Source organism: Dicentrarchus labrax, unplaced genomic scaffold, assembly GCF_905237075.1.
Source record: "Dicentrarchus labrax unplaced genomic scaffold, dlabrax2021, whole genome shotgun sequence".
Taxonomy (NCBI): Eukaryota; Metazoa; Chordata; class Actinopteri; family Moronidae; genus Dicentrarchus; species Dicentrarchus labrax.
In genome coordinates this window covers 28,019,853-28,047,852 of record NW_026136706.1, presented here as the reverse complement: position 1 = coordinate 28,047,852, position 28,000 = coordinate 28,019,853, and the positions used below count along the sequence as shown (strand labels likewise).

Below are 28,000 nucleotides of genomic sequence, written 5' to 3'. Positions count from 1 at the left end.
ACAAAGCACTTCCTTATTTGCTGCATGTCAGAATGGAGACCATTTCGTATGTGTGTGCGGTTTTCCTGCTGTATCTGTGTCAACTGCAAGGTAAAACACACTTTTTATATTTAATTAATATTTCCTATTTTGTTTTATGTTCTGTAGAACTAAATCAGTGAAGAATGGGAGAAGTGGAATATAGATCAGAGGGTGAGGATAATTGACCATTATCGTCTCAACTGGTGTAATTACTTGGCTCATAACTCCAAAATAACTGCACACGTTACCTCCCGGGGATCAATAATATGGAGGACTAAAAGTGCCAAAGTTAAATAAATAAATACACCATTAAATAATTACTTAAATGTGTCATTAATTAATTAAAATTGGAATTAAATACATAAATGTGTTATTAAATGTGTCATTAATTCATTCAAATACCGATTCATTTTATTTAAAAAACATATATAATTATTTCACTATTTATTTAATTGTTTCATGGTCCTGTGTTGCAGTGCTTCATGAATTACTTTTATCTGTCAAACTCGCCCAATTTTAATTAATTAATGACACATTTAAGTAATTATTTCATATAATAAAGTGTTTTTGATTCAATCAATAGCATATGATAATTGAAGCAGTCTGAGTTAGCTAAATCAAGTGGATTATTTCTTTTAATTGATAGTGACAGGAAAGGGGAGGGGGGGCTGCAGGTCGGATTTGAACCCTAGGCCAGTGCAGCAAGGACTCAGCCTTGTGTGGAAACATGGTACATGGGGCACCGGTTTCTCCTGGCGCCCATAAGAGGTAGTCCTTTTTTACCAAGCAGTTTAAACCTCGCTGTACTGTATATGATGGATTACAGTTCATCTTGTAAGATTGAAACCTCCTTATAACCAAGTGAGATACACAAACAAAGAATTAGGCTACAGTAATCCCAGCAGTTATTCAAATGAAACATACAATGCAAACTAATATTACATTGTAATGTGGAAGAAGAGAGACTCTCATTGTCCATATTTGTAGAAGTGTTGCTGCACTTATAGCTGCTGCTAACCCATTTCCTTAGTGGTTTGATCAGTGTTAGACCGTTCATGGGCTGTGTTCACACAGTTTCCACCTACACTTTTCTTTGTATAATCTTCATGAAAATCGAATGCCATACACGTATATGTACACTGAACAAAATTATAAACACTTTTGTTTTTGCCCCCATTCGTCATGAGCTGAACTCAAAGATCTAAGACTTTCTCTATGTACACAAAAGGCCTGTTTCTCTCAAATATTGTTCACAAATCTGTCAAAATCTGTGTTAGTGAGCACTTCTCCTTTGCCAAGATAATCCATCCACCTCACAAGTGTGGCATATTAAGATGCTGATCAGACAGCATTGGTATTGCACAGGTGTGCCTTAGGCTGGCCACAATAAAAGGCCACTCGAAAATGTGCAGTTTCACTGTATTGGGGGGTGCAGGGGGGTCCGGAGGGGTCCGGAAACCAGTCAGTATCTGGTCGTGCATTATCATGCTGCAACATGAGGTGATGGTCGTGGATGAATGGCACAACAATGGGCCTCAGGATCTCGTCACGGTATCTCTGTGCATTCAAAATGCCATCAATAAAATGCACCTGTGTTCGTTGTCCATAACACACGCCTGCCCATACCATAACCCCACCGCCACCATGGGCCACTCGATCCACAACGTTGACATCAGCAAACTGCTCACCCACACGACGCCATATATGCTGTCTGCCATCTGCCCATCGGTGGTGAGGCCGGTTGGATGTACTGCCAAATTCTCTGAAACGCCTTTGGAGACGGCTTATGGTAGAGAAATGAACATTCAATTCACAGGCAACAGCTCTGGTGGACATTCCTGCAGTCAGCATGCCAATTGCACGCTCCCTCAAAACTTGCGACATCTGTGGCATTGTGCTGTGTGATGGAACTGAACATTTTTGAGTGGCCTTTTATTGTGGCCAGCCTAAGGCACACCTGTGCAATACCCATGCTGTCTGATGAATACCCATGCATCTTGATATGCCACACCTGTGAAGTGGATGGATTATCTCGGCAAAGGAGAAGTGCTCACTAACACAGATTTTGACAGATTTGTGAACAATATTTGAGAGAAATAGGCCTTTTGTGTACATAGAGAAAGTCTTAGATCTTTGAGTTCAGCTCATGATGAATGGGGGCAAAAACAAAAGTGTTGCGTTTAAAATTTTGTTCAGTGAAGTTTAAACATAAATGTGAAAAGTGGTAAGAGTAACACAGAGTGCAGTGGAAAGATACCGCCCTCCAAGTGTCACTGCAGCCACAGCTGAGACACGTGTGAGACGCACGTCTCAATTTGTTAGCATCGTGGCAAAATAAAAATCGACAAGATGCAGACACGGACACGGTCTGTGTGAACCACACATAATTCTGTTGGGGAACAGCTGCACCAAACAGGACTGGCTCAGACCAAGGGTTAAATATAAAATAATATAATTTATTAATTAAAAAATTTAAATATTTTGCACTCAAGTGTCCATACAGTCTTTGCAGCTTGTAAGTTTTCTTACAGGAGCCTCCAACGCAGTCTTAATGTAAAGCAATAAGGAATTTAAGGCAGTTACAGAAGTACACCTTCACTTATTGTTACAGATTCCTACCTGGGTATTTACATGCTCTGCTTATCAGCAGGTGTTTTGTTGAATAATTGAATAATACACAAGAATAACTCCAAACCACAACATTAACCAAACCAAACCTACTATGCAGACTAGAATAGCTGAGCTGTAAGGGAAATGTTTCTGTGTGCACGTTTGTGCCAATTATTTATTTCATTAACTGTAGCAAGCAGTTTTATTCTGGAGTAGTTTTGAAGAACTGACTTTTCTAAACACAAATGGAACTATATAAAATCTTTCAGTGCCTTTAAAGACAACTCATATAACAGCAACAACAATCTGTCCCTCTGTGGTTAGTGTTAGGTGACTAAAACAGCTTTGCTAAGGTTAGAGAAAGATAGTGGTTAAACGAAACATTTTGCCATTAGAATAATTTAAAAGGGCTATAAACAGGCACATGATCCTTATTTAAAATCCATCTTTCTGTGTGGAGTTTGCATGTTTTCCTTGTGTTTGTAGTTTAAATTTTTTTTTGTTGAATTTCATGTGAACAGGTGAACAATAATGTGGGTAAATTAAAGTCCCCAGTTTTCCAGGAGAGACTCTGTTATGTTGAAAATAAAAATAAAAACTTTATGTAACATCTTACTTTCATTGGACCTTTGTTAAACTCCTCTATATCAATTCAAGGCACTTTTAAAGACATTTTCCAACCCTTGATGAACCATGATAAGCTGCAAGTGCTTCTTCATTTCAACAGATGATCCAGTTTGTTAGACATATAGTAGGAATGGAGTAACATTCAGTTTTGACCAGATAATCTTATATTGTATATAATTATTGTATTATGTGTGTTTTACAGGGTCCAGTGCTGTGACTCCTGTGTTTGTGCAGAAGGGAAATTATGTTCTTCTAAATGTCATGAAAGCTGATGTTCTTCAGGACGTTTTTTCTGTTGTGTGGAAGTTCAATAAAAAGGATGTTTTAGTAAGATTTTCACCTGGTAGAGAACCAACAGTCTCTCCTGCTTACACTGGAAGAGTTGAGTTTTCTGTGAATGATTACTCTCTGAAAGTGAAGAATCTACAAGAGGCAGACAGTGGAGTTTATACTGCACGAGTGACAGGGGATATACAGGAACAAACTGAATACAACATCACTGTTCAAGGTAGGTTTGTGAACATTTCAGACACTAATAGAGAGTTTCTGCTGTCATGTTTCTAAAACATTTCACACAAACTTCCATCCTCAGATGCAGAAGCTCAGACTCCTGTAACCTCACTGTGACCTGCAGTACACAGGACTCTCACATCAGCAGCACTTTTAGATGTGACACCAAAACCTGCAGTCAGGAGGGAGGAGAGCAATCAGAGGTCACAACATCTGGTGCTTCTCTCCATGTCTACCTGGTGGATGGCTCAATCATCTGTAACCACAGCAACCAGGTCAGCTGGACCAAAGACATTGAAATGACTGAACATTTCTGCCCTCAACATGCTGGTGAGAGTGATTGAGTGTCCAGAAGCTCAGACTTCTGTAACCTCACTGTGACCTGCAGTACACAGGACTCTCACATCAGCAGCACTTTTAGACGTGACTTTTTTTTTTCTTATAATCTAATCTTAATATAGACATATTTGTGTTTAGAAATTTACGTAAAGTATTTCTGATTCTGATTTTGATTTTGCATTTGCTTTGGCAATTTAAATGTCTGTTTATGCCAATTAAGACCATTTGAATTGAACTGAATTGAATTGAAAATCGATTGACAACAATTGATTGACTCAGTTAAATAATAACCTGACACATTTCTTTTGACCAATGCAGTGTTTGCCAATGAACGTGCTATTTGTCTCTGTTATTATATTACATTCTCCTGTACAACACTTTGGTCAACTTTGGTTGTTTTTAAAGTGCTTAACAAATAAAGTTGGATTGGATTGGATATGTATAGAGCATATTGACCAGTCCTGGAATGTTATTGTTTGAATATATATATTTAAATGCCTGTTAAATTAACAATGCATTAACATAAAACTATCATCATGGTGTTTAACAATAATGCACAAACAGTAAAACTCAGCTGCACTATGCATGTATTTTGAAATGTAGGAATTACAGTACTGGAGTAAACTACAAAGTACACAAACTGTTATTCAAATACAGTGAGAGGAATAACTAATTTGTTGCTTCCACTCCTGTTGCTGCAGTGTCACAGTGTAGATCAGTTTTGTAATGAAACTATCTGTTTTGTTGTGTTTCAGGTTCAGAGTGTGTCTCTGCTGGTATCTCTGTGTGTCTGGTGAAGACAGTCGTGTTCTCTGTCGGTCTGATCATCATGGTGTCTGCCGTCATCAGTGTTCATATCATGGAGAAGCTCAAGAAGCACAAATAAACAATTCTCTCTACCAAACCAATTTCTTAACTTTATTTTGACATCTCAAAATATACAAACCAAGTAAACCAATACATTAACTGAAAATGTTGAGGAAAATACAAAAAGGTTAGAAAAATAACTTTCCATTTCCACTGTGGAGCAATTTTTTTTACCACTAGCAGCATTATGGAGCAGTTGTTTTATGAGTGAGTGAGTCTCTGTTTTGTCTGTATTGTGCATGTCCAAGTCTGCACATTCCTGCCACTGATTTCATGCTATTTCACTGACGGACAGTTGGTGGCTGTAACACACCAAGAAATGTAAGTAGAGGAAGCAGAAGTCTGAAAGTCAGAAAACGTGGATGTAACCAATGCAGGATATAAAATATTTGTGAAAATTGGCCATTTCAAATGTTTTAGGAGGGAAATAAAAATAAAACAAATGCAGATAATTTTTCTTTGATTACCCATTGAATCTACCCAATAATGACTGTGCTCCCTTTGTAAATAAAATGATTGTACAGAGATGACCATGATAGAAAATGCTTTTATATTATATTAAAAAAAGAACAACAGCATACAATAAATGCTGTATGTAATACTGTGGTCCTATTTACAATATTCTCAAAAAGATCTCATGTATGTACATTTAATAAAATCCAATGTTAATGTGACCAAAACACTGGTAATTGACAATATTTAATCTTTTTCTTTAACTAAGTAAAGCACTTTCTGGTACATACACCATTGTTGGACACGAGTTAAAGCTGTATAATTATCTTTTATGAATTAATGAGGTCAAAAGATCTTGTGTCTCTGATCTCTTTTTACTTACTTTATACTGCTAAACTGCATTTCATTGTCTCAGTACTTTTACACAATGATAATGCCAATAAAGTTTAATCCAATCTGAATCTAATATTGTGAGTTTTTCAGCAAGAAATCGATCAGAGCTCGTCAGAGTCAACTGAGGGACCACTGATACACTGAATGCGCAACAACAATGAATAACAATTATGAACTGAACTTTTATTGAAATGATTTTCAACTCTTCAAGGATAAAGCATTTGATTTTAAATGGGATTTTCAGTTGAAGTCTAAACTATTCAAGTACCTATAATTCTGCAACAGGAAATTATTTAAATTACTTGTCAACTCTCCGTCAGGAGGGAGGAGAGCAATCACAGGTCACAACATCTGGTGCTTCTCTCCATGTCTACCTGGTGGATCACCTCATCATCTGTAACCATAGCAACCAGGTCAACTGGACCAAAGACACTGAAATGGCTGAACATCTTTGCATCCAACATGGTAAGAATGAAAACAAACCACTTGCTGATAATAATGTAAAGTTTGGAATTATATTTAACTGACTGTGAGCATTTTGTTTTGAAAGTAAATAAGTTAAGAACATGAATAATCCACCTGTGTGGCTGAAGGGTTGAAATACAAACTAAAGTAGAAAGTACAGAAAGGAAGAGAGTTCTGGTGGCCAAAATTACCTCACTGAGTTGAACAATTAAGTGTAGAGTTTTTGGTGCAAAACAAAATTATGTTTGTTTTCATCTCAACATTATCTATTACTGTACAGACCTCAGGTGAGATCCCAGGGGGAGGAAATGGGGCATCGGCTCTAGGAATCACTGGCATCACACTAAATACTAATCCTAAACATAGAAGCTTTAAAGTTTGCTGCTGTGTGGAGTAATTTAGACACATCCAAAATGTATAGGTGCAGCTAAAGTTATATAAATGTAATGTGGTTAAGTAGTAGAAGTAAAGCTCTCACGTAAAGCAACATGTATTCTTTATGACCTGCAGACAAAAAAGAGAACACCGAAAATACCATATATGCAGTTACTAAGGTAAGTGTCAAGTTTTTTTTTAACATCACATAACTTGCCAGACAAACCAGCAAAACCTGATGAAAAATGCCTAAAAATGTGTTTTACAGCTGTTTCAATTACGAAATTAATATGAAAAACATGCTTCTCACTTTTGTAGCCAATGATACAAAAACATTTTTTTAGTTTTTGGTGGATATATATGAGCTCATGTGGATACTAAGATAACTTCAAATGTGTATGCAGTATAACAACACCATTAGAAATACAGTGTAAAGTAAAAATGGCGAAAAAGGTTCACTAAAAATGTTGTATGTGATGTATTTTGCAGATGGAAGCTGTGGCCCAGCCTCCGGATCCAAGTAATGATTCTCAGTATAAACTACACTGTCTCTTGTAGATTATTTATTTTAAGGGAGTAATCATTCACAGAAAACTCATCTCTTCCAGTGTAAGGAGGAAGACTGTTGGTTCTCTATCAGGCGAAAATCTTACTAAACATCCTTTTTATTGAAGTTCCACACAACAGAAAAAATGTCCTGAAGAACATCAGTTTTCATGACATTTAGAAGAACATCATTTCCCTTCTGCACAAACACAGGAGTCACAGCACTGGTTCTGTAAAACACACATAATACAATAATAATTACACACAATATATGATTATTTGGTCAATACTGAATGTTACTCCATTCCTAGTTCATGTCTAAAGCAGGCTTCATATTTCAACCAGTGACCATCATAGTCACTTTGGACTTCACATTATGATAACATTTACTTCAATATGTTCAGTATCCTAAGGACTCTCTTATTTCCCAGTGTGTACATCCTCGACTCCTCTCCTGGCATCTTAGTCCCTCCCACCAGAGATGTGAGCAGAGAAAGCGAGGAGTCAAGGCAACAGGCATTTAACAAATTAAGATGTCCTTACTTCAGAGTCAACTACTGCACAGCTGCATCATCTTCCCATTATTTTCTTATAGACTACCGCTGTATTTTACTCTGTCAGATGAGCAGAACAGTGTTCATAACAGTAATTATAAATTTACTTTTAATTCAATTCATAACTTGGAATAATGTGACAAGAATGTAGTCTATGGATGTCATAATAATGTTCCCTACTGCGCCAAACTCACTTAACAATGCTTAACATGTCCGTAACAACAAGGTACTCTATCATAAGATAAAGTGTGTCAGATGTCCACAGTCTTCTTGTCAATTAGGTAACAATGTAATCCATAAAGTTAAACTTTCTGACTATTCTGTCACCTGAACTTGCTACAGTGTCTGTTGTAAATTGGAGACTGTGGGATTGAGAGGCAGACCATATTATTTATCACTAAAATAGGTGCTGGCTGTTGGATTAAATATATGCAGAATTAAACACAGACTCTGTTATTATGTGTGTGTTAATGTTTGAAGAGTTTTGGCCATTGCAATAGTAACTACCTGTATGAAGGACAATGAAAAGACTTCCGCAATGGAAACACCTGTATATTCTCGCGTGAAATGATTGTATACTTCATGTACTCCGGGGTGCTTCCCACAGCAATGGCCTCCCGTGGAAGAATCTGCAACTTCACTGCTCTGTGCCACTAAATCCTGAACTCTGATCCTTCAAACTGTTTTTTGTTAAATTCTACACAAAGAAGCAGGAAATATTTATGAAATGACTCCATTTTGTGTTTCTTTCCTTTTAAATTCTTAGAAATCAGTCCCTCTCTTTCGATATATAATCATTTGGTTAATGTTTTGCATGGTTAAACATACAAAGGAAGGCTCAATAATATTCTCTTCCCAACTTCCTGATAAAATAGCACATTGTATCAGACAGCACATACAGGCTTTGTGTTGTAATCGTAAAGTAAAATCTAAAGTCGTGGTTCTCAATTCATAAATCACAATAAAGAAGTCTGACCCTGCATTGCTCTATCTGTTAATAACTTTTCATTAGACAGTGTCATTATCCTACCTGGTGCCTCAGTGCAGACCAGCAGTCCCAGTATCACAAAGATAGACATTATAGAGTCTCTGACTGGTTTCCCTGTCGGACTACAATAATGTATGTGTTCTGTTTTGCTCTAACAGACACAACACAGGGTTAAAGTCTTTTCAAAGCTGTATTTTTCCTGTCAAACCACACACAGTTTCACAATGTGAGCATGATGTGATAAAGCTAACTTCTCTATTTAGAGTCTCTCTTCAAGCTGTTTGACTTCTTGGTATTTGTTGATAGAGAATGAAATGGAAACAGATCTGAATGTAAAAGTTTATGAAAAGATGATAAACAAGAGTCGTATTATCTGTTAGTCCAGGGGAAGAGAGGCGCAACAATTAATAATTAACCAGGTGTTAAAGAAAGGAAACAGAAAGATTTGTACTAGTAAACTATTTATTTAAACGTAAATGAGTTCAATAAACAAAAAAAACATTTAAACTAAACAAACCAACCATTGGTCCAACAAATAAATATGAATAATGCTATCCCTCCACTGAGGGAGTAATGATAATGACACACGACACAGAGCACCATACAGCTCTGCTTCACAACCGACAGCCTCACAACACCATCTTGTGGTTTGGCCCACTGGCCTCGTCTGCTTCCGTTGTCGTAGTTTTAAAGCAATCTTATGATCGTTAAATCTACTGCAGGTGTGCCTGACCAGTCGGAGGGGAGGGCAGTACCTGGAACAGGGCACAGGACAGAGCAGAGGCAAAACACACATACGTAACACAACTAATCCTCTGCATATTATGAAAAATTAAATGAATAGGCTATTAGCTATATATTTATGTTTTATGTATTCACTTAAGAGTAACTAGTTTTTATATAGTTCATCAAAGTTAGCTTAAGAATAATTTCAAATTTGGTACCTGGGTCAAAAGTTATTTGAAAGAGGAAGAAACAACTGTAGTTTGTACTGTGTATTTGTTGTGTTAGTTCAGTTTTTGATTCACTATAACACTAGAATTCATCTTGGTGGCTCACTGCACTTGAAACCAATTCCTGACATTGTCCTTCCTGCTCTCTCTTTTATCTGCTCTCTGTCCCTCATCAGTATGTCACACTGAGACGTCTCGTCTGAAATCATAGAGGATCTGTGCTGTAGGCCAAAGGGTTTTGTCTTTCACTCTCATGTGGAAACTGACTTAACAACCATCAACAAGAAGCCTTTATGTCTGGGTGCTGGTAAAAGGCCAGCAGCTGTTAATAGGATGCTTAAACGTAGCCCACTGTCCCAGAATAAATGTATATTTTAAAGTTACCAATGGCAAAACAGAAAAAATACTTTTTTAACATTGGTCCTATTGTGTAATACATACATTTATTATCTTTAAAGAAAAACATGGCAGAGTATTGGATACAAGGCAAGGCAGTTTTATTTATATATGCACATTTCTTAACAGGAACACACAGTCATGCTATAATGTGCTCTTCTAAATGACAAATTTTTTGTTAAATTATGCTTTAAAATTTTAATATATATATATATATATATATATATAAGTTGAAACACACTACATACTTAATTTGTAGTCATACGTAGTAAGAATAGTATGTTAGTGCTCAGTAATATAGTATATGTGAAGAGTTGTGCAATATATTCCGGTATTCCCTCCTCCTCATGGAAGTTGCTTTAACAATCACTTCCTCATTAACTCATAACTCCAAAACAACTGCACACGTTACCTCCCGGGGATCAATAAAGTGTTTCTGATTCAATCAATAGCATATGATAATTTAAGCAGTTTGAGTTAGCTAGATCAAGTGGATTTTCCAATGGTAGTCTTTTTAAAATAAAAAAATAATAATTTACTTGTATCCTAGGTATGTGTCTTAAACATAACAATATTAGATAAGATACAAAATACCAAGCAGTTTAAACCTTGCTTTACTGTATATGATGGATTACAGTACATCTTGTAAGATTAAAACCTCCTTATAACCAAGTGAGATACACAAACAAAGAATTAGGCTACAGTAATTCCAGAAATTATTGAAATGAAACATACAATGCAAACTGATATTACATTGGAATGTGGAAGAAGAAGGACTGTCATTGTCCATATTTGTAAAAGTAATGCTGCATTTATAACTGCTGCTAACCCATTTCCTTGGTGGTTTGGTCACTGTTGGACCGGTTCATGGGCTTGTTCACACAGTTTCCACCTACACTTTTTTTTGTATAATGTTCATGAAAAATTGAATGCCATATTTGTATATGTAGTTTAAACATAAATGTGAGCTGAGACATGTGTGAGACGCACGTCTCAATTTGTTAACATGGTGGCAAAATAAAAATCAACAAGACACAAACGCGGGCCGTGTGAACCACAGGGAATTCTTTTGGGGAACAGCTGCATCAAACATGACTGGCTCAGACCAAGGGTTAAATATAAAATCTTAAAAATTATTAGTAAAAAAATATTCTACTGAATCCGGAGATCAGTCCATTTTGATGGTTCAGTCCACTCAAGTGTCCATACAGTCTTTGCAGCATGTAAGTTTTCTTACACCTTCACTTATTGTAACAGATTCCTACCTGGGTATTTACATGCTCTGCTTATCAGCAGGTGTTTTGTTGTACTATAGTGGCTTGCTTCTCAAAACATAAGCAAAAAGAACATAACACAGCAATACAAACAAAATAACAAATTACTCAAGTAAACATGCACAAATAATACCCAAGAATAACCACAACACTAACCAAATGAAAAAATGGAAATGTTTCTGTGTGCACGTTTGTGCCAATTATTTATTTCATTACCTGTAGCAAGCAGTTTTATTCTGGAGTTATTTTGATGAACTGACTTTTCTAAACACAAATGGAACTAGATAAAGTCTTTCAGTGCATTTAAAGACAACTCATATGACAACTACAACATTTTGTACCTCTGTGGTTAGTGGAATAAAACAGCTTTGCTAAGGTTAGGGTAAGATAGTGGTTAAACGACACATTTGCCATTACAATCCTTTAAAAGGGCTATAAACGGCTATAAACAGGCACGTGGTCTTACTTAAAATCCATCTTTCTGTTTGTAGTTTTCATTTTCTTTTTTGTTGAATTGCATGTGAACGGGTGAACAATAATGTGGGTTAAATACACTCTCCAGTTTTCCAGAAGAGACTGAATGGAAAGACTCTGTTATGTTGAAAAGAAAAATAAAGTCTCATTGGACCTCTGTTAAACTCCTCTATCATAAGTTGTGTCTAAAGTCAAAGTCAATTCAAGGCACTTTTAAAGACATTTTCCAACCCTTGATAAACCATGATAAGCTGAAGGTGCTTCTTCATTTCAACAGATGATCCAGTTTGTTAGACATATAGTAGAAATGGAGTAACATTCAGTATTTACCAGATAATCATATCTTGTGTGTAATTTTTATTGTATTATGTGTGTTTTTACAGGGTCCAGTGCTGTGACTCCTGTGTTTGTGCAGAAGGGAAATGATGTTCTTCTGAATGTCATGAAAGCTGATGTTGTTCAGGACGTTTTTTCTGTTGTGTGGACCTTCAATAAAAAGGATGTTTTAGTAACATTCTTACCTGGTAGAGAACCAACAGTCTCTCCTGCTTACACTGGAAGAGTTGAGTTTTCTGAGAATGATTATTCTCTGAAAGTGAAGAATCTACAAGAGGCAGACAGTGGAGTTTATACTGCACGAGTGATAAGGGATATAGAGGAACAAACTGAATACAACGTCACAGTTCAAGGTAGGTTTGTTAACATTTCAGACACTAATGGAGAGTTTCTGCTGTCATGTTTCTAAAACATTTCACACAAACTTCAAACCTCAGATGCAGTGTCTCCAGTTAACCTGAAGGTGGACTCTGTGTCCAGAAGCTCAGACTCCTGTAACCTCACTGTGACCTGCAGTACACAGGACTCTCACATCAACAGCACTTTTAGATGTGACACCAAAACCTGCAGTCAGGAGGTAGGAGAGCAATCAGAGGTCACAACATCTGGTGCTTCTCTCCATGTCTACCTGGTGGATGGCTCGATCATCTGTAACCATAGCAACCAGGTCAACTGGACCAAAGACGGTGAAATGACTGAACATCTTTGCATCCAACATGGTAAGAGTGAAAAACAAACCACTTGCTGATAATAATGTATAGTTTGGAATTATATTTAACTGACTGTAAGCATTTTGTTTTTAAAGTAAATAAATTATGAACATGAATAATCCACCTGTGTGGCTGAAGGGTTTAAATACAAACTAAAGTAGAAAGTACAGAAAGGAAGAGAGTTCTGGTGGCCAAAATTACCTCAATGAGTTGAACAATTAAGTGTAGAGTTTTTGGTGCAAAACTAAAGTATTTTTGTCTTCATTTCAACATTATCTATTACTGTAAACCGCTGTAAACAGTATTTATGCTGTTTGACTAAAGCCAGCCATCATTTTATTTTTTATTTAAAATTTTTTCTATTTTCTAGATTTTCTAATCTGGCTTTTGTTTTTCTTTCCAGTTGCTGAACAACCCTGCAACAACATCATCACTGTCATTGTCCTTGTCATTGTTGCAATTGTTATTTTCATCATTGTTGCTGTGTTTTATCATCGAAAGAGAAGAAAAAATCCAGGTGTGCATTTTAATATAGAATTACAAAATAAAATCTATAAAATTATTTTTGTTTACTGTACAGCCTCCTAGTGAAGTTCATCATCTACTATACAATCCCCCCTTTATTAGAAAATGCAATTACAGTAATCATATACTTAACCCTTTATACAGTTCACAGTATGGGAATTCACAATTGTTCACTCTTTACCATAGCCATTCTTATATGTAGTCTATATGCAGTTGTTTTTTTAATGTGATTAATGCATCTTTCAAATTAGTCAATTACCAGAACTGATTTTTCACTATAGAAAAATGAGACAATCTTAGAGTTGGTACGATCTTTATGGTTTAGCCCATTCACTCTTGGCATCTCCAGGGCAGACTTCAAGTGAGATCCCAGGGGGGAAGAAAATGGGACATCAGCTCTAGGAATCACTGGCATCACAATAAATACAAATCCTAAACATAGAAGCTTTAAAGTGTGCTGCTGTGTGGAGTTATTTAGACACATACAAAATCCGGACTCAATGTATAGATCCAGCTAAAGTTATGTAAATGTGGTTAAGTAGTTGAAGTAAAGATCTCATGTAAAGCAACATGTATTTTTTATGACCTGCAGATAAAAAAGAGAACACAGAAAATACCATATATGCAGTTCCAGAGGTAAGTGACAAGGTTTTTTTAGCATCACATAACTAACCAGACAAACCAGGGAACAGAATTTTTCGGATTTTTAACAACTGAGACTGGATTTGAGGAAACAGGCCAAATAAAGAAATGTTTTCAAAATCAAAAGTTGGAGCCTCACATACTACTATTGGCTATGCCTGTCCGCTCCAGTCGCTATACATTTTACTGACCGGGTGGTGATATTTACTGTACATGACCTGTGACTCCTCGCGACTAACTTCTGCATCTATCTGCTGTTCCAGGTTGTGTTGCTTTCTAGATACACACGTCACTGGTTGTTCTGCTTCCTTGTGCTCAAATGTCCTGCTTCTGACCAGAAAAACCTGATGATGCACCATCCACTCAAACTGCAATGTGTTTCTTTATTCTGCTCACGTGTTGTTTGCTTGTGTTTTATCATAGTTTTTCCATCATTTTGATGCCGTTTTAGAAACAATTTCTGAGAATACTGTGACACGAACACTAAAACAGCAAATACATGTTCCAAAAGGTGTTGTGTTCTCAAAACTCTTCATACAATTATTAATTAAGAACAAAGAGCCAATACTGCAACAATGTCTTTTACTTTAAGTCCTGTATTTTCTTCTCTGTTTGCTTTTGTTTGATGGGCACATTAGGCAACACGGGCAACGTGACTTCATACTGAGCCACAAATGTTGTACTTCTGCATATTCTTACACAATGAATGTTGAGAATATTGTGAGCAGAAGACTCTTTTGTGAAATCTGCACTCAAGAAGAAAAATTGTGTAATTTTCCATCTTTTTATAAATGCAACGTACTGCATGTGTTGTCAAAGCCATGTGAATGCTTTCTTTATTTGCTTGAGTTCTAGTTTCAGTGTGTTGTTAACTGTCACTTCTTTTTGGACACAGTGGAACAATGTTCAGTGCCTTACTGCTCTTGATGAAAAATGCCTAAAAATTTAGTATAATGTTATGAAAATCATTCTTCTCACTTTAGTAGCCAATGATATAAAATTTTGTAGTTTTTGATGGATATCTGTAAATGGTGAGATTACTTCACATGTTTATGCAGTATATCAACACCATTAGAAATACAGTGTAAAGTAAAAATGGCAACTTTTTGTAAAAATGTTGTATGTTATGTATTTTGCAGATGGAAGCTGTGGCAGTATTAAAGGTACTTGAATAGTTTATTGTTTCTAAAAACAGACTTCAACTGAAAATCCCATTTAGAATCAAATACTTTATCCTTGTAGAGTTTAAAAACATTTCAATAATTGTTCCGTTAAGATCAGTTCATAATTGTTATTCATTGTTGTTGTGCATTCAGTGTATCAATGGTCCCTCCGATGACTCTGACGAGCTCTCATCGATTTCTTGCTGAAAAACTCACAATATTAGATTCAGATTGGATTCAACTTTATTGTCATTGTCATTGTGTACAAGTACTGAGACAATGAAATGCAGTTTAACAGTATAAAGAAAGTAAAAAGAGATCAGTTTTGACTTCATAAATTCATAAAAGATAATTGTACAACTTTAACTCGTGTCCAATAATGGTGTATGTACCAGAAAGTGCTTTACTTAGTTAAAGAAAAAGATTAAATATTGTCAATTATCAGTGTTTTGCTCACATTAACATTGCATTTTATTAAATGTACAGGATGTTTTTTCTGTTGTGTGGAAGTTCAATAAAAAGGATGTTTTAGTAAGATTTTCACCTGGTAGAGAACCAACAGTCCTCCCTGCTTACACTGGAAGAGTTGAGTTTTCTATCAATAATTATTCTCTGAAAGTGAAGAATCTACAAGAGGCAGACAGTGGAGTTTAATACTGTACAAGTGACAAGGGATAAACAGGAACAAACTGAATACAACGTCACAGTTCAAGGTAGGTTTGTGAACATTTCAGACACTAATAAAGAGTTTTTGCTGTCATGTTTCTAAAACATTTCACACAAACTTCCATCCCCAGATGCAGTGTCTCCAGTTAAACTGAAGGTGGACTCTGTGTCCAACGGCTCAGACTCCTGTAACTTCACTGTGACCTGCAGCACACAGGACTCTCACATCAGCAGCACTTTTAGATGTGAGACTTTTTTTTTCTTATAATCTAATCAGAATATAGATATATTTGCGTTTATAATTTTACATAAAGTATTTATGATTCTGATTCTGATTCTGATTTAGATTTTGCATTTGCTTTGGCAATTTAAACATCTGTCTATGCCAATTAATCCCATTTGAATTGAACTGAATTGAAATGAAAATTAACAACAACAGTTAATTGACTCAGTTAAATGATGACCTGACACATTTCTTTTGACCAATGCAGTGTTACTGTGTTTGCCAGTGAACATCCTATTTGTCTCTGTTACTATATTACAGTATGTATAGAGCATATAGACCAGTCCTGGAATGTTATTGTTTGAATATATATATTTAAATGCCTGTTAAATTAACAATGCATTAACATAAAACTATCATCATGGTGTTTAACAATAATGCACAAACTCAGCTGCACTATGCGTGTATTTTGAAATGTAGGAATTGCAGTACTGGAGTAAACTACAAAGTACACAAACTGTTATTCAAATACAGTGAGAGGAATAACTGATTTGTTGCTTCCACTCCTGTTGCTGCAGTGTCACAGTGTAGATCAGTTTTGTAATGAAATTTGCTGTTTTGTTGTGTTTCAGGTTCAGAGTGTGTCTCTGCTGGTATCTCTGTGTGTCTGGTGAAGACTGTCGTGTTCTCTGTCGGTCTGATCATCATGGTGTCTGCTGTCATCAGTGTTCATATCATGGAGAAGCTCAAGAAGCACAAATAAACAATTCTCTACCAACCAGTTCCTTAACTTTATTTTGACATCTCAAAATATACAAACCAAGTAAACAAATACATTAACTGAAAATGTTGAGGAAAATACAAAAAGGTTAGAAAAAGAACTTTCCATTTCCACTGTGGAGCAATTTTTTTGACCACTAGCAGCATTATGGAGCAGTTGTTTTATGAGTGAGTGAGTCTCTGTTTTGTCTGTATTGTGCATGTCCAAGTCTGCACATTCCTGCCACTGATTTCATGCTATTTCACTGACGGACATTTGGTGGCTGTAACACACCAAGAAATGTAAGTAAAGGAAGCAGAAGTCTGAAAGTCAGAAAACGTGGATGTAACCAATGCAGGATATAAAATATTTGTGAAAATTGGCCCTTTCAAATGTTTTAGGAGGGAAATAAAAATAAAACAAATGCAGATAATTTTTCTTTGATTACCCATTGATTCTACCCAATAATGACTGTGCTCCCTTTGTAAATAAAATGATTGTACAGAGATGACCATGATAGAAAATGCTTTTATATTATATTGAAAAAAGAACAACAGCATACAATAAATGCTGTATGTAATACTGTGGTCCTATTTACAATATTCTCAAAAAGATCTCATGTATGTACATTTAATAAAATCCAATGTTAATGTGACCAAAACACTGGTAATTGACAATATTTAATCTTTTTCTTTAACTAAGTAAAGCACTTTCTGGTACATACACCATTGTTGGACACGAGTTAAAGCTGTAAAATTATCTTTTATGAATTAATGAAGTCAAAAGATCTTGTGTCACTGATCTCTTTTTACTTACTTTATACTGCTAAACTGCATTTCATTGTCTCAGTACTTGTACACAATGACAATGACAATAAAGTTTAATCCAATCTGAATCTAATATTGTGAGTTTTTCAGTAAGAAATCGATCAGAGCTCGTCAGAGTCAATGGAGGGACCACTGATACACTGAATGCGCAACAACAATGAATAACAATTATGAACTGAACTTTTATTGAAATGTTTTTCAACTCTACGAGGATAAAGCATTTGATTTTAAATGGGATTTTCAGTTGAAGTCTAAACTATTCAAGTACCTATAATTCTGCAACAGGAAATTTTGGTAAGGAGTTTTTGGTGCAAAACAAAAGTATGTTTGTTTTCATCTCAACATTACCTATTACTGTACAGACCTCAGGTGAGATCCCAGGGGGGAGGAAATGGGGCAGCTAAAGTTATATAAATGTAATGTGGTTAAGTAGTAGAAGTAAAGCTCTCACGTAAAGCAACATGTATTCTTTATGACCTGCAGACAAAAAAGAGAACACCGAAAATACCATATATGCAGTTACTACGGTATGTGTCAAGTTTTTTTTTAACATCACATAACTTGCCAGACAAACCAATGAAACCTGATGAAAAATGCCAAAAAATGTGTTTTACAGCTGTTTCAATTACGAAATTAATATGAAAAACATGCTTCTCACTTTTTGTAGCCAATGATACAAAAACATTTTTTTAGTTTTTGGTGGATATATATGAGCTCATGTGGATACTAAGATAACTTCAAATGTGTATGCAGTATAACAACACCATTAGAAATACAATGTAAAGTAAAAATGGCGAAAAAGGTTCACTAAAAATGTTGTATGTGATGTATTTTGCAGATGGAAGCTGTGGCCCAGCCTCCGGATCCAAGTTATGATACTCAGTATAAACTACACTGTCTCTTGTAGATTATTTATTTTAAGGGAATAATCATTCACAGAAAACTCAACTCTTCCAGTGTAAGGAGGAAGACTGTTGGTTCTCTATCAGGCGAAAATCTTACTAAAACATCCTTTTTATTGAAGTTCCACACAACAGAAAAAATGTCCTGAAGAACATCAGTTTTCATGACATTTAGAAGAACATCATTTCCCTTCTGCACAAACACAGTCACAGCACTGAACCCTGTAAAACACACATAATACAATAATAATTACACAATATATGATTATTTGGTCAATACTGAATGTTACTCCATTCCTAGTTCATGTCTGAAGCAGGCTTCATATTTCAACCAGTGACCATCATAGTCACTTTGGACTTCACATTATGATAACATTTACTTCAATATGTTCAGTATCCTAAGGCCTCTCTTATTTCCCAGTTTGTACATCCTCGCCCCCTCTCCTAGCATCTTAGTCCCTCCCACCAGAGATGTGAGCAGAGAAAGCGAGGAGTCAAGGCAACAGGCATTTAACAAATTAAGATGTCCTTATTTTCAGTCAACTACTGCACAGCTGCATCATCTTCCCATTGTTTTCTTATTGACTACTGCTGTATTTTACTCTGTCAGATGAGCAAAGCAGTGTTCATAACAGTAATTATAAATTTACTTTTAATTCAATTCATAACTTGGAATAATGTGATAAGAATGTAGTCTATGGATGTCATAATAATGTTCCCTACTGCGCCAAACTCACTTTAGGAAACAGGACATCTTAACAATGCTTAACATGTCCGTAACAACAAGGTACTCTATCATAAGATAAAGTGTGTCAGATGTCCACAGTCTTCTTGTCAATTAGGCAACAATGTAATCCATAAAGTTAAACTTTCTGACTATTCTTTCACTTGAACTTGCTACAGTGTCTGTTGTAAATTGGAGACTGTGGGATTGAGAGGCAGACCATATTATTTCTCACTAAAATAAGTGCTGGCTGTTGGATTAAATATATGCAGAATTAAAGACTCTGTTATTATGTGTTTGTTAGTGTTTGAGGAGTTTTAGCCATTGCAATAGTAACTACCTGTATGAAGGACAATGAAAAGACTTCCGCAATGGAAACACCTGTATATTCTCGCGTGAAATGATTGTATACTACATGTACTCCGGGGTGCTTCCCACAGCAATGGCCTCCCGTGGAAGAATCTGCAACTTCACTGCTCTGTGCCACTAAATCCTGAACTCTGATCCTTCAAACTGTTTTTAGTTAAATTCTACACAAAGAAGCAGGAAATATTTATGAAATGACTCAATTTTGTGTTTCTTTCCTTTTAAATTCTTAGAAATCAGTCCCTCTCTTTCGATATATAATCATTTGGTTAATGTTTTGCATGGTTAAACATACAAAGGAAGGCTCAATAATATTCTCTTCCCAACTTCCTGATAAAATAGCACATTGTATCAGACAGCACATACAGGCCTTGTGTTGTAATCGTAAAGTAAAATCTAAAGTCGTGGTTCTCAATTCATAAATCACAATAAAGAAGTCTGATGATGCATTGCTCTATCTGTTAATAACTTTTAATTAGACAGTGTCATCATCCTACCTGGTGCCTCAGTGCAGACCAGCAGTCCCAGTATCACAAAGATAGACATTATAGAGTCTCTGACTGGTTTCCCTGTCGGACTATATTTTATCAAAGTTAGCTTAAGAATAATTTCATCTTTGGTACCTGGGACAAAAGTTGTTTGAAGGAAGAAGAAAATACTGTAGTTTGTATAATAATGTAATGTGTTTGTTGTGTTAGTTCAGTTTTTGTTTCACTTTAACACTAGAATTCATCTTGATGGCTAACTGCACTTGAAACCACTTCCTGTTTTCTGCTCTATAATTAACACCTCTTGCATTTTACTGTGACATTCTCCTTCCTGCTCTCAAGAATATAATTGTTGGTTTGATCTGCTATATAATAATTCCTTTTTTCTCATATTTTCCCATAAGTCTGCAAAACGTACTGTTCATAACATCATTTTTGGAATGTGTTCTGCATTGTGTCCTGTAACATTATGGATAAACATAAGGTAGGCTGTTTTCTGTCTAAGAAACTGCTTTAGTGTCATGAAAAAATCTGAGAGCTGATCAGACAGAGACGCATTGCAGCAACTGGGTGAGCCTAAATGAAACCATGACAACATGACTCATGAATTCCCCCTTTTGCTCATCTCATCTACCAGTATCAAAACAAAAAGGAAGTAGTTAAGGCCACCTCTTAATTGATTTGATTGGCTGCCTGGGTCTTTTTTATAAACATAAATCATAAATGATCAAAAGAGTAAGTAAAAGTACTTCACCCTAAAATGTAATTCTTGAGCTTGCAATATACCATCTACCATAAGACTACCATTGCTGTGGTCCCCCCTCCCCAAGTTGCTTTAAAAGACAAAGCACTTCCTTATTTGTCGCATGTCAGAATGGAGACCATTTCGTATGTGTGTGCTGTTTTCCTGCTGTATCTGTGTCAACTGCAAGGTAAAACACACTTTTTATATTTAATTAATATTTTGTTTTATGTTCTGTAGAACTAAATCAGTGAAGAATGGGAGAAGTGGAATATAGATCAGAGGGTGAGGATAATTGACCATTATCATCTCAACTGGTGTAATTACTTAATTAAATAAATAAATATATAAATGTAAATTGATTAATTAAAATTGGAATTAAATACATAAATGTATCATTAATTAATTCAAATACCGATTCATTTTATTTAAAAAACATATATAATTATTTCACTATCTATTTAATTGTTTCATGGTCCTGTGTTGCAGTGCTTCATTAATTACTTTTATCTGTCAAACTCGCCCAATTTTAATGAATTAATGACACATTAGTAATTATTTCATATAATAAAGTGTTTTTGATTCAATTAATAGCATATGATAATTGAAGCAGTCTGAGTTAGCTAAATCAAGTGGATTATTTGTTTTAATTGATAGTGACAGGAAAGGGGGGGGCTGCAGGTCGGATTCGAACCCTAGGCCAGTACAGCAAGGACTCAGCCTTGTGTGGAAACATGGTACATGGGGCATCGGTAAAAGGAAGTCCTTTTTGTATGAAGTTTTGCCTTTGTGTTACTGTACTGTGTAAGATTAGATTAGAAACAAAATACAAAGCAGTTTAAACCTTGCTGTACTGTATATGATGGATTACAGTACATCTTGTAAAATTGAAACTTCCTTATAACCAAGTGAGATACACAAACAAAGAAATAGGCTACAGGAATCCCAGCAGTTATTCAAATGAAACGTACAATGCAAACTGATATTACATTGTAATGTGGAAGAAGAGAGACTCTCATTGTCCATATTTGCAGAAGTGTTGCTGCTTATAACTGCTGCTTACCCATTTCTTTTGTGGTTTGATCAGTGTTAGACCAGTTCATGGGCTGTGTTCACACAGTTTCCACCTACACTTTTCTTTGTATAGTGTTCATGAAAAATCGAATGCCATATACGTATATGTACACTGAACAAAATTATAAACACTTTTGTTTTTGCCCCCATTCGTCATGAGCTGAACTCAAAGATCTAAGACTTTCTCTATGTACACAAAAGGCCTATTTCTTTTAAATATTGTTCACAAATCTGTCAAAATCTGTGTAAGTGAGCACTTCTCCTTTGCTGAGATAATCCATCCACCTCACAGGTGTGGCATATCAAGATGCTGATCAGACAGTATGGGTATTGCACAGGTGTACTTAGGCTGGCCACAATAAAAGGCCACTCGAAAATGTGCAGTTTCACTGTACTGGGGGGTCCGGGGGGGGTCCGGAAACCAGTCAGTATCTGGTGTGACCACCATTTGCCTCACGCAGTGCAACACATCTCCTTCGCATAGAGTTGATCAGGTTGTTGATTGTGGCCTGTGGAACGTTGGTCCACTCATCTTCAATGGCTGTGCGAAGTTGCTGGATATTGGCAGGACCTGGAACACGCTGTCGTATACGCCGATCCACAGCATTCCAAACATGCTCAATGGTTGACATGTCCGGTGAGTATGCTGGCCATGCTAGAACTGGGATGTTTTCAGCTTCCAGGAATTGTGTACAGATCCTTGCAACATGGGGCTGTGCATTATCATGCTGCAACATGAGGTGATGGTCGTGGATGAATGGCACAACAATGGGCCTCAGGATCTCAACACGGTTACTCTGTGCATTCAAAATGCCATCAATAAAATGCACCTGTGTTCGTTGTCCATAACACACGCCTGCCCATACCATAAGTGCAGATACACAGAGCTCCTTTTTGGCCAAGCAGCCCGTTTGTTTTTGACCATTTCCTGGACCTGTAGCAGAGATGTAACATTAGACACCAGTGGGGGAGTCACTCTAGCTTGATTGACAGGTTGCCACAGACTTGTCAATCATAAGGTAGCCCCACCCTAAAGCATACCCTGCTTTATTGTCTATTTTCCTCTAAATAGGATCGGAAGTTACACCTTTAAATGAACATCATGCTGTGTTTAAAAGGACTTGAAACTTACAATTAAGATCAAAAACTCATAAGAAAAATGTTTAATGAGATAACAGTCAGGTGGGAAACTTATTTTGTCATTATTTCTGATGGAACTGGGCTTCTTTATCTAGTGAAGTCGCCCTCTGCTGGCTGTTGGAAAGAATGCAGGCTTACTCTGCACTCGATTGCTTCTTCCTCAAGGACCTTGACCTGTCTGTGACCTTAAAAGTGAATCTTGTGGATTGAAATTGAATTGAGAGAACTGAATTTGAATTGAGAGAACTGAAAGTACATAAAAAGTTGAATTTTAGGTGAGGCTCAAATACAGTTTCAGTTGCAAGTGAATTCAGATTCATAATATTATATTCAGTTTCAAGTTTATTGGAATTCAGTTTCAAACTAATACATTCAAATTCAAATTATGATATTCAGATTAAGTTTTTCAATGCAATTATTCAAGTTGTGCAATCCAGATTCACTTCTAAATGATTCAAATTCAGTTTCTACTGACACAAAAATCAGCCCATAGAAATAGGCCTTTTTGTACATAGAGAAAGTCTTAGATCTTTGAGTTCAGCTCATTCTGAATGGGGGCAAAAACAAAAGTGCTGCGTTTATAATTTTGTTCAGTGTAGTTAAACATAAATGTGAAAAGTGGTAACCCGAAAGCACACAAATATTGTTTTTTTTTACCCAAGAGAGGGCAACAGAAAGTGTAGTGGAAAGATACCTCCCTCCAAGCATCACTGCAGTTGAGACATGTGTGAGACGTATGTCTCAATTTGGTGGCAAAATAAAAATCAACAAGACGCAGACACGGTCCTTGTGAACCACAGGGAATTCTGTTGGGGAACAGCTGCACCAAACACGACTGGCTCAGACCAAGGGTTAAATATAAAAGCATATGATTTATTAATTAAAAAACTTAAATATTTTGCACTCAGGTGTCCATACAGTCTTTGCAGGTTGTAGGTTTTCTGACAGGAGCCTCCAACGCAATAAGGAATTTAAGGCAGTTACAGAAGTACACCTTCACCTATTGTTACAGATTCCTACCTGGGTATTTACATGCTCTGCTTATCAGCAGGTGTTTTGTTCTACTATAGTGGCTTCTCAAACATAAGTAAAAAGAACATAACACAGCAATACAAACAAAATAACAAGTTACTCAAGTAAATATGCACAAATAATACACAAGAATAACTCCAAACCACAACACTAACCAAACTAAACCAAACCTACTATGCAGACTAGAATAGCTGAGCTGTAAGGGAAATGTTTCTATGTGCACATTTGTGCTAATTATTTATTTCATTACCTCTAGCAAGCAGTTTTATTCTGGAGTAGTTTTGAAGAACTGACTTTTCTAAACACAAATGGAACTAGATAAAGTCTTTCAGTGCCTTTAAAGACAACTCATATGACAGCAACAACATTTTGTATCTGTGTGGATAGTGTTAGGTGACTAAAACAGCTTTGCTAAGGTTAGGGTAAGATAGTGGTTAAACGAAACATTTTTCATTAGAATAATTTAAAAGGGCTATAAACAGGCACATGGTCCTTATTTAAAATCCATCTTTCTGTGTGGAGTTTGCATGTTTTCCTTGTGTTTGTAGTTTATTTTATTTTATTTATTTTATTTTTGTTGAATTGCATGTGAATGAGTGAAAAATAATGTGGGTAAAATAAAGTCCCCAGTTTTCCAAAAGAGACTGAATGGACTGTTATGTTGAAAATAAAAATAAAAACTTTATGTAACATCTTACTTTCATTGGACCTTTGTTAAACTCCTCTATATCAATTCAAGGCACTTTTAAAGACATTTTCCAACCCTTGATGAACCATGATAAGATGAAGGTGCTTCTTCATTTCAACAGATGATCCAGTTAGTTAGACATATAGTAGGAATGGACTAACATTCAGTATTGACCAAATAATCATATATTGTGTGTAATTATTATTGTATTATATGTGTTTTTACAGGGTCCAGTGCTGAGACCCCTGTGTTTGTGCAGAAGGGAAATGATGTTCTTCTGAATGTCGAGAAAGCTGATGTTCTTCAGGACGTTTTTTCTGTTGTGTGGAAGCTTAATGAAAAGGATGTTTTAGTAAGATTTTCACCTGGTAGAGGACCAATAGTCCTCTCTAATTACAATGGAAGAGTTGAGTTTTCTGTCAATAATTATTCTCTGAAAGTGAAGAATCTACAAGAGGCAGACAGTGGAGTTTATACTGCACAAGTGACAAGGGATATAGAGGAACTAACTGAATACAATGTCACAGTTCAAGGTAGGTTTGTGAACATTTCAGACACTAATAAAGAGTTTCTGCTGTCATGTTTCTAAAACATTTCACACAAACCTTCCATCCTCAGATGCAGTGTCTCCAGTTAAACTGAAGGTGGACTCTGTGTCCAGAAGCTCAGACTCCTGTAACCTCACTGTGACCTGCAGTACACAGGACTCTCACATCAGCAGCGCTATTAGATGTGACACCAAAACCTGCAGTCAGGAGGGAGGAGAGCAATCAGAGGTCACAACATCTGGTGCTTCTCTCCATGTCTACCTGGTGAATCACTCAATCATCTGTAACCATAGCAACCAGGTCAGCTGGACCAAAGACATTGAAATGACTGAACATTTCTGCACTCAACATGATGGTAATACTGAAAAACAAAATGACTAATTGATAATAATGCACAGATTGGAATTAGATTTAACTGACTGTAAGAATTTTGTTTTTAAAGTAAATAAGTTATGAACATGAATAATCCACCCTGTGTGGCTGAAGGGTTGAAATACAAACTAAAGTAGAAAGTACAGAAAGGAAGAGAGTTCTGGTGGCCAAAATTACCTCACTGAGTTGAACAATTAAGTGTAGAATTTTTGGTGCAAAACAAAAGTATGTTTGTTTTCATCTCAACATTGCCTATTACTGTAAACTGCTGTAAACATTATTTATGTTGTTTGACTTAAGCCATGCATCATTTTCATACAACATCACTGTTCAAGGTAGGTTTGTGAACATTTCAGACACTAATAAAGAGTTTCTGCTGCCATGTTTCTAAAACATTTCACACAAACTTCCATCCCCAGATGCAGTGTCTCCAGTTGAACTGAAGGTGGACTCTGTGTCCAACAGCTCAGACTCCTGTAACCTCACTGTGACCTGCAGTACACAGGACTCTCACATCAGCAGCACTTTTAGATGTGACACCAAAACCTGCAGTCAGGAGGGAGGAGAGCAATCAGAGGTCACAACATCTGGTGCTTCTCTCCATGTCTACCTGGTGGATCACTCAATCATCTGTAACCATAGCAACCAGGTCAACTGGACCAAAGACATTGAAATGACTGAACATCTCTGTCCTCAACATGCTGGTAAGACTGAAAGACAAACCCCTTGCTGATAATAATGTACAGTTTGGAATTATATTTAACTGATTGTAAGCGTTTTGTTTTTAAAGTAAATAAGTAATAAACATGAATAATCCACCCTGTGTAGCTGAAGGGTTGAAATACAAACTACAGTAGAAAGTACAGAAAGGAAGAGAGTTCTGGTGGCCAAAATGGCTTCACTGAGTTGAACAATTAACTGTAGAATTTTCGGTGCAAAACAAAAGTATGTTTGTTTTCAAACAAAAGTATGTTTGTTTTCATATAAACATTACCATGACTAAAGCCAGGCATCATTTTATTTTTCATTAAAACATTTTTGATTTTCTAGATTTTCTAATCTTTTTCTTTCCAGTTGCTGAACAACCCCACAACAACATCATTGCCATTGTCATTGTCATGGTGCCTGTTGCAATTGTTTTTATCATCATTGTTGCTGCGTGTTTTTATCTTCGAAAGAGAAGAACATGTCCAGGTGTGCATTTTAATATTGAATTGCAAAATAAAATCTATAAATGCTATTTGTTTATCATCTATATACACTCTCCCTTTATTAGAAAATGAAATTACAGTAATCATATAATTAACCCTTCATACAGTTCACAGTATGGGAATACACAATTGTTCACTCTTTACCATAGTCATTCTTATATGTAGTTGTTTTTTTTATGTGATTATTGCTTATTACAAATTAGTCAATTACCAGAACTGATTTTTCACTGTAGAAAAACGAGACAATCTTAGAGTTAGTACGATCTTGGTTTAGCCCATTTACTCTTAGCATCTCGCGGCCAGATCTCAGGTGAGATCCCAGGGGGAGGAAATGGGGCATCAGCTCTAGGAATCACTGGCATCACAATAAATACAAATCCTAAACATAGAAGCTTTAAAGTGTGCTGCTGTGTGGAGTTATTTAGACACATCCAAAATCTGGAATCAATGTATAGATGCAGCTAAAGTTATATAAATGTATTGTGGTTAAATAGTAGAAGTAAAGCTCTCAAAATGAAACGTAAATTAAAGCAACACGTTTTATTTATGACCTGCAGATAAAAGAGAGAACACCGAAAATACCATATATGCAGTTCCAAAGGTAAGTCACATTTTTTTAGCATCACATAATTAACCAGACAAACCAGGGAACAGAATTTTTCAGATTTTGAATAATTAGCAATTGTGACTGGATTTGAGGAAACAGGCCAAAAAAGAAATGTTTTCAGAATCAAAAGTTGGAGCCTCACATACTTCTATTGGCTACCCCCTGTCCGCTCCAGTCACTATACATTTTACTGACAAGGTGGTGATATTTACTGTACATGACCTGTGACTCCTCGCGACTAACTTCTGCATCTACCTGCTGTTCCAGGTCGTGTTGCTTTCTCCCACATGCACACGTCACTGGTTGTTCTGCTTCCTTGTGCTCAAATGTCCTGCTTCTGACCAGATAAACCTGATGATGCACCATCCACTCAAACTGCACTGTGTTTCTTTATTCTGCTCGTGTTGTT

General features: G+C 36.2%; 2 protein-coding genes and 2 long non-coding RNA genes across 9 annotated transcripts; 3 read left to right on the top strand and 1 right to left on the bottom strand.

Moving 5' to 3' along the window:
- LOC127365349 (uncharacterized) lies at window positions 1-27,976 on the top strand. Of its 6 annotated transcripts, XR_007885177.1 has the most exons (10): window positions 1-90; window positions 3,461-3,598; window positions 12,367-12,534; window positions 12,619-12,900; window positions 13,295-13,408; window positions 14,009-14,052; window positions 15,198-15,221; window positions 15,846-15,934; window positions 16,019-16,044; window positions 26,219-26,337. XR_007885177.1 is itself a non-coding variant. In XM_051403370.1 (9 exons), the coding sequence occupies exons 1-8, from the start codon at window positions 33-35 to the stop codon at window positions 16,040-16,042; spliced, it is 852 nt and encodes a 283-aa protein (XP_051259330.1). In that variant the 5' UTR covers window positions 1-32; the 3' UTR covers window positions 16,043-16,044; window positions 26,219-26,364. The 6 variants fall into 6 exon arrangements, 3 of the variants coding, with proteins under 3 accessions (XP_051259330.1, XP_051259328.1, XP_051259329.1); XR_007885178.1 differs by lacking the exons at window positions 15,846-15,934; window positions 26,219-26,337 and adding an exon at window positions 16,743-16,888 and having other exon boundaries at window positions 16,019-16,132; XM_051403370.1 differs by lacking the exon at window positions 15,846-15,934 and having other exon boundaries at window positions 26,219-26,364.
- Window positions 3,860-6,889, top strand: LOC127365387 (uncharacterized). Its single transcript, XR_007885189.1, has 3 exons — window positions 3,860-4,043; window positions 6,234-6,285; window positions 6,796-6,889. It is a non-coding gene; the product is annotated as an uncharacterized LOC127365387 (long non-coding RNA).
- Window positions 7,209-9,201, bottom strand: LOC127365392 (uncharacterized). The gene is made up of 2 exons (XR_007885194.1): window positions 8,791-9,201; window positions 7,209-7,436 (listed from the first exon to the last, which is right to left on the bottom strand). It is a non-coding gene; the product is annotated as an uncharacterized LOC127365392 (long non-coding RNA).
- Window positions 24,949-27,333, top strand: LOC127365853 (uncharacterized). The gene is made up of 6 exons (XM_051404389.1): window positions 24,949-24,954; window positions 25,185-25,386; window positions 25,472-25,756; window positions 26,193-26,477; window positions 26,848-26,894; window positions 27,295-27,333. The coding sequence occupies exons 1-6, from the start codon at window positions 24,949-24,951 to the stop codon at window positions 27,331-27,333; spliced, it is 864 nt and encodes a 287-aa protein (XP_051260349.1).
- Window positions 27,977-28,000: the final 24 nt, after the last annotated feature.

Coding starts and splice junctions, on each gene's coding strand:
- LOC127365349 (XM_051403368.1), top strand. CDS start 33: ATGGAGACCATTTCGTATGTGTGTGCGGTTTTCCTGCTGTATCTGTGT. Junction 12,901..13,294: donor ACATCTTTGCATCCAACATG/GTAAGAGTGAAA, acceptor TTTTCTTTCCAG/TTGCTGAACAACCCTGCAAC. Junction 14,053..14,321: donor CCATATATGCAGTTCCAGAG/GTAAGTGACAAG, acceptor CTGCTGTTCCAG/GTTGTGTTGCTTTCTAGATA.
- LOC127365853 (XM_051404389.1), top strand. Junction 25,387..25,471: donor ATACAATGTCACAGTTCAAG/GTAGGTTTGTGA, acceptor TTCCATCCTCAG/ATGCAGTGTCTCCAGTTAAA. Junction 26,478..26,847: donor TCTCTGTCCTCAACATGCTG/GTAAGACTGAAA, acceptor TTTTCTTTCCAG/TTGCTGAACAACCCCACAAC.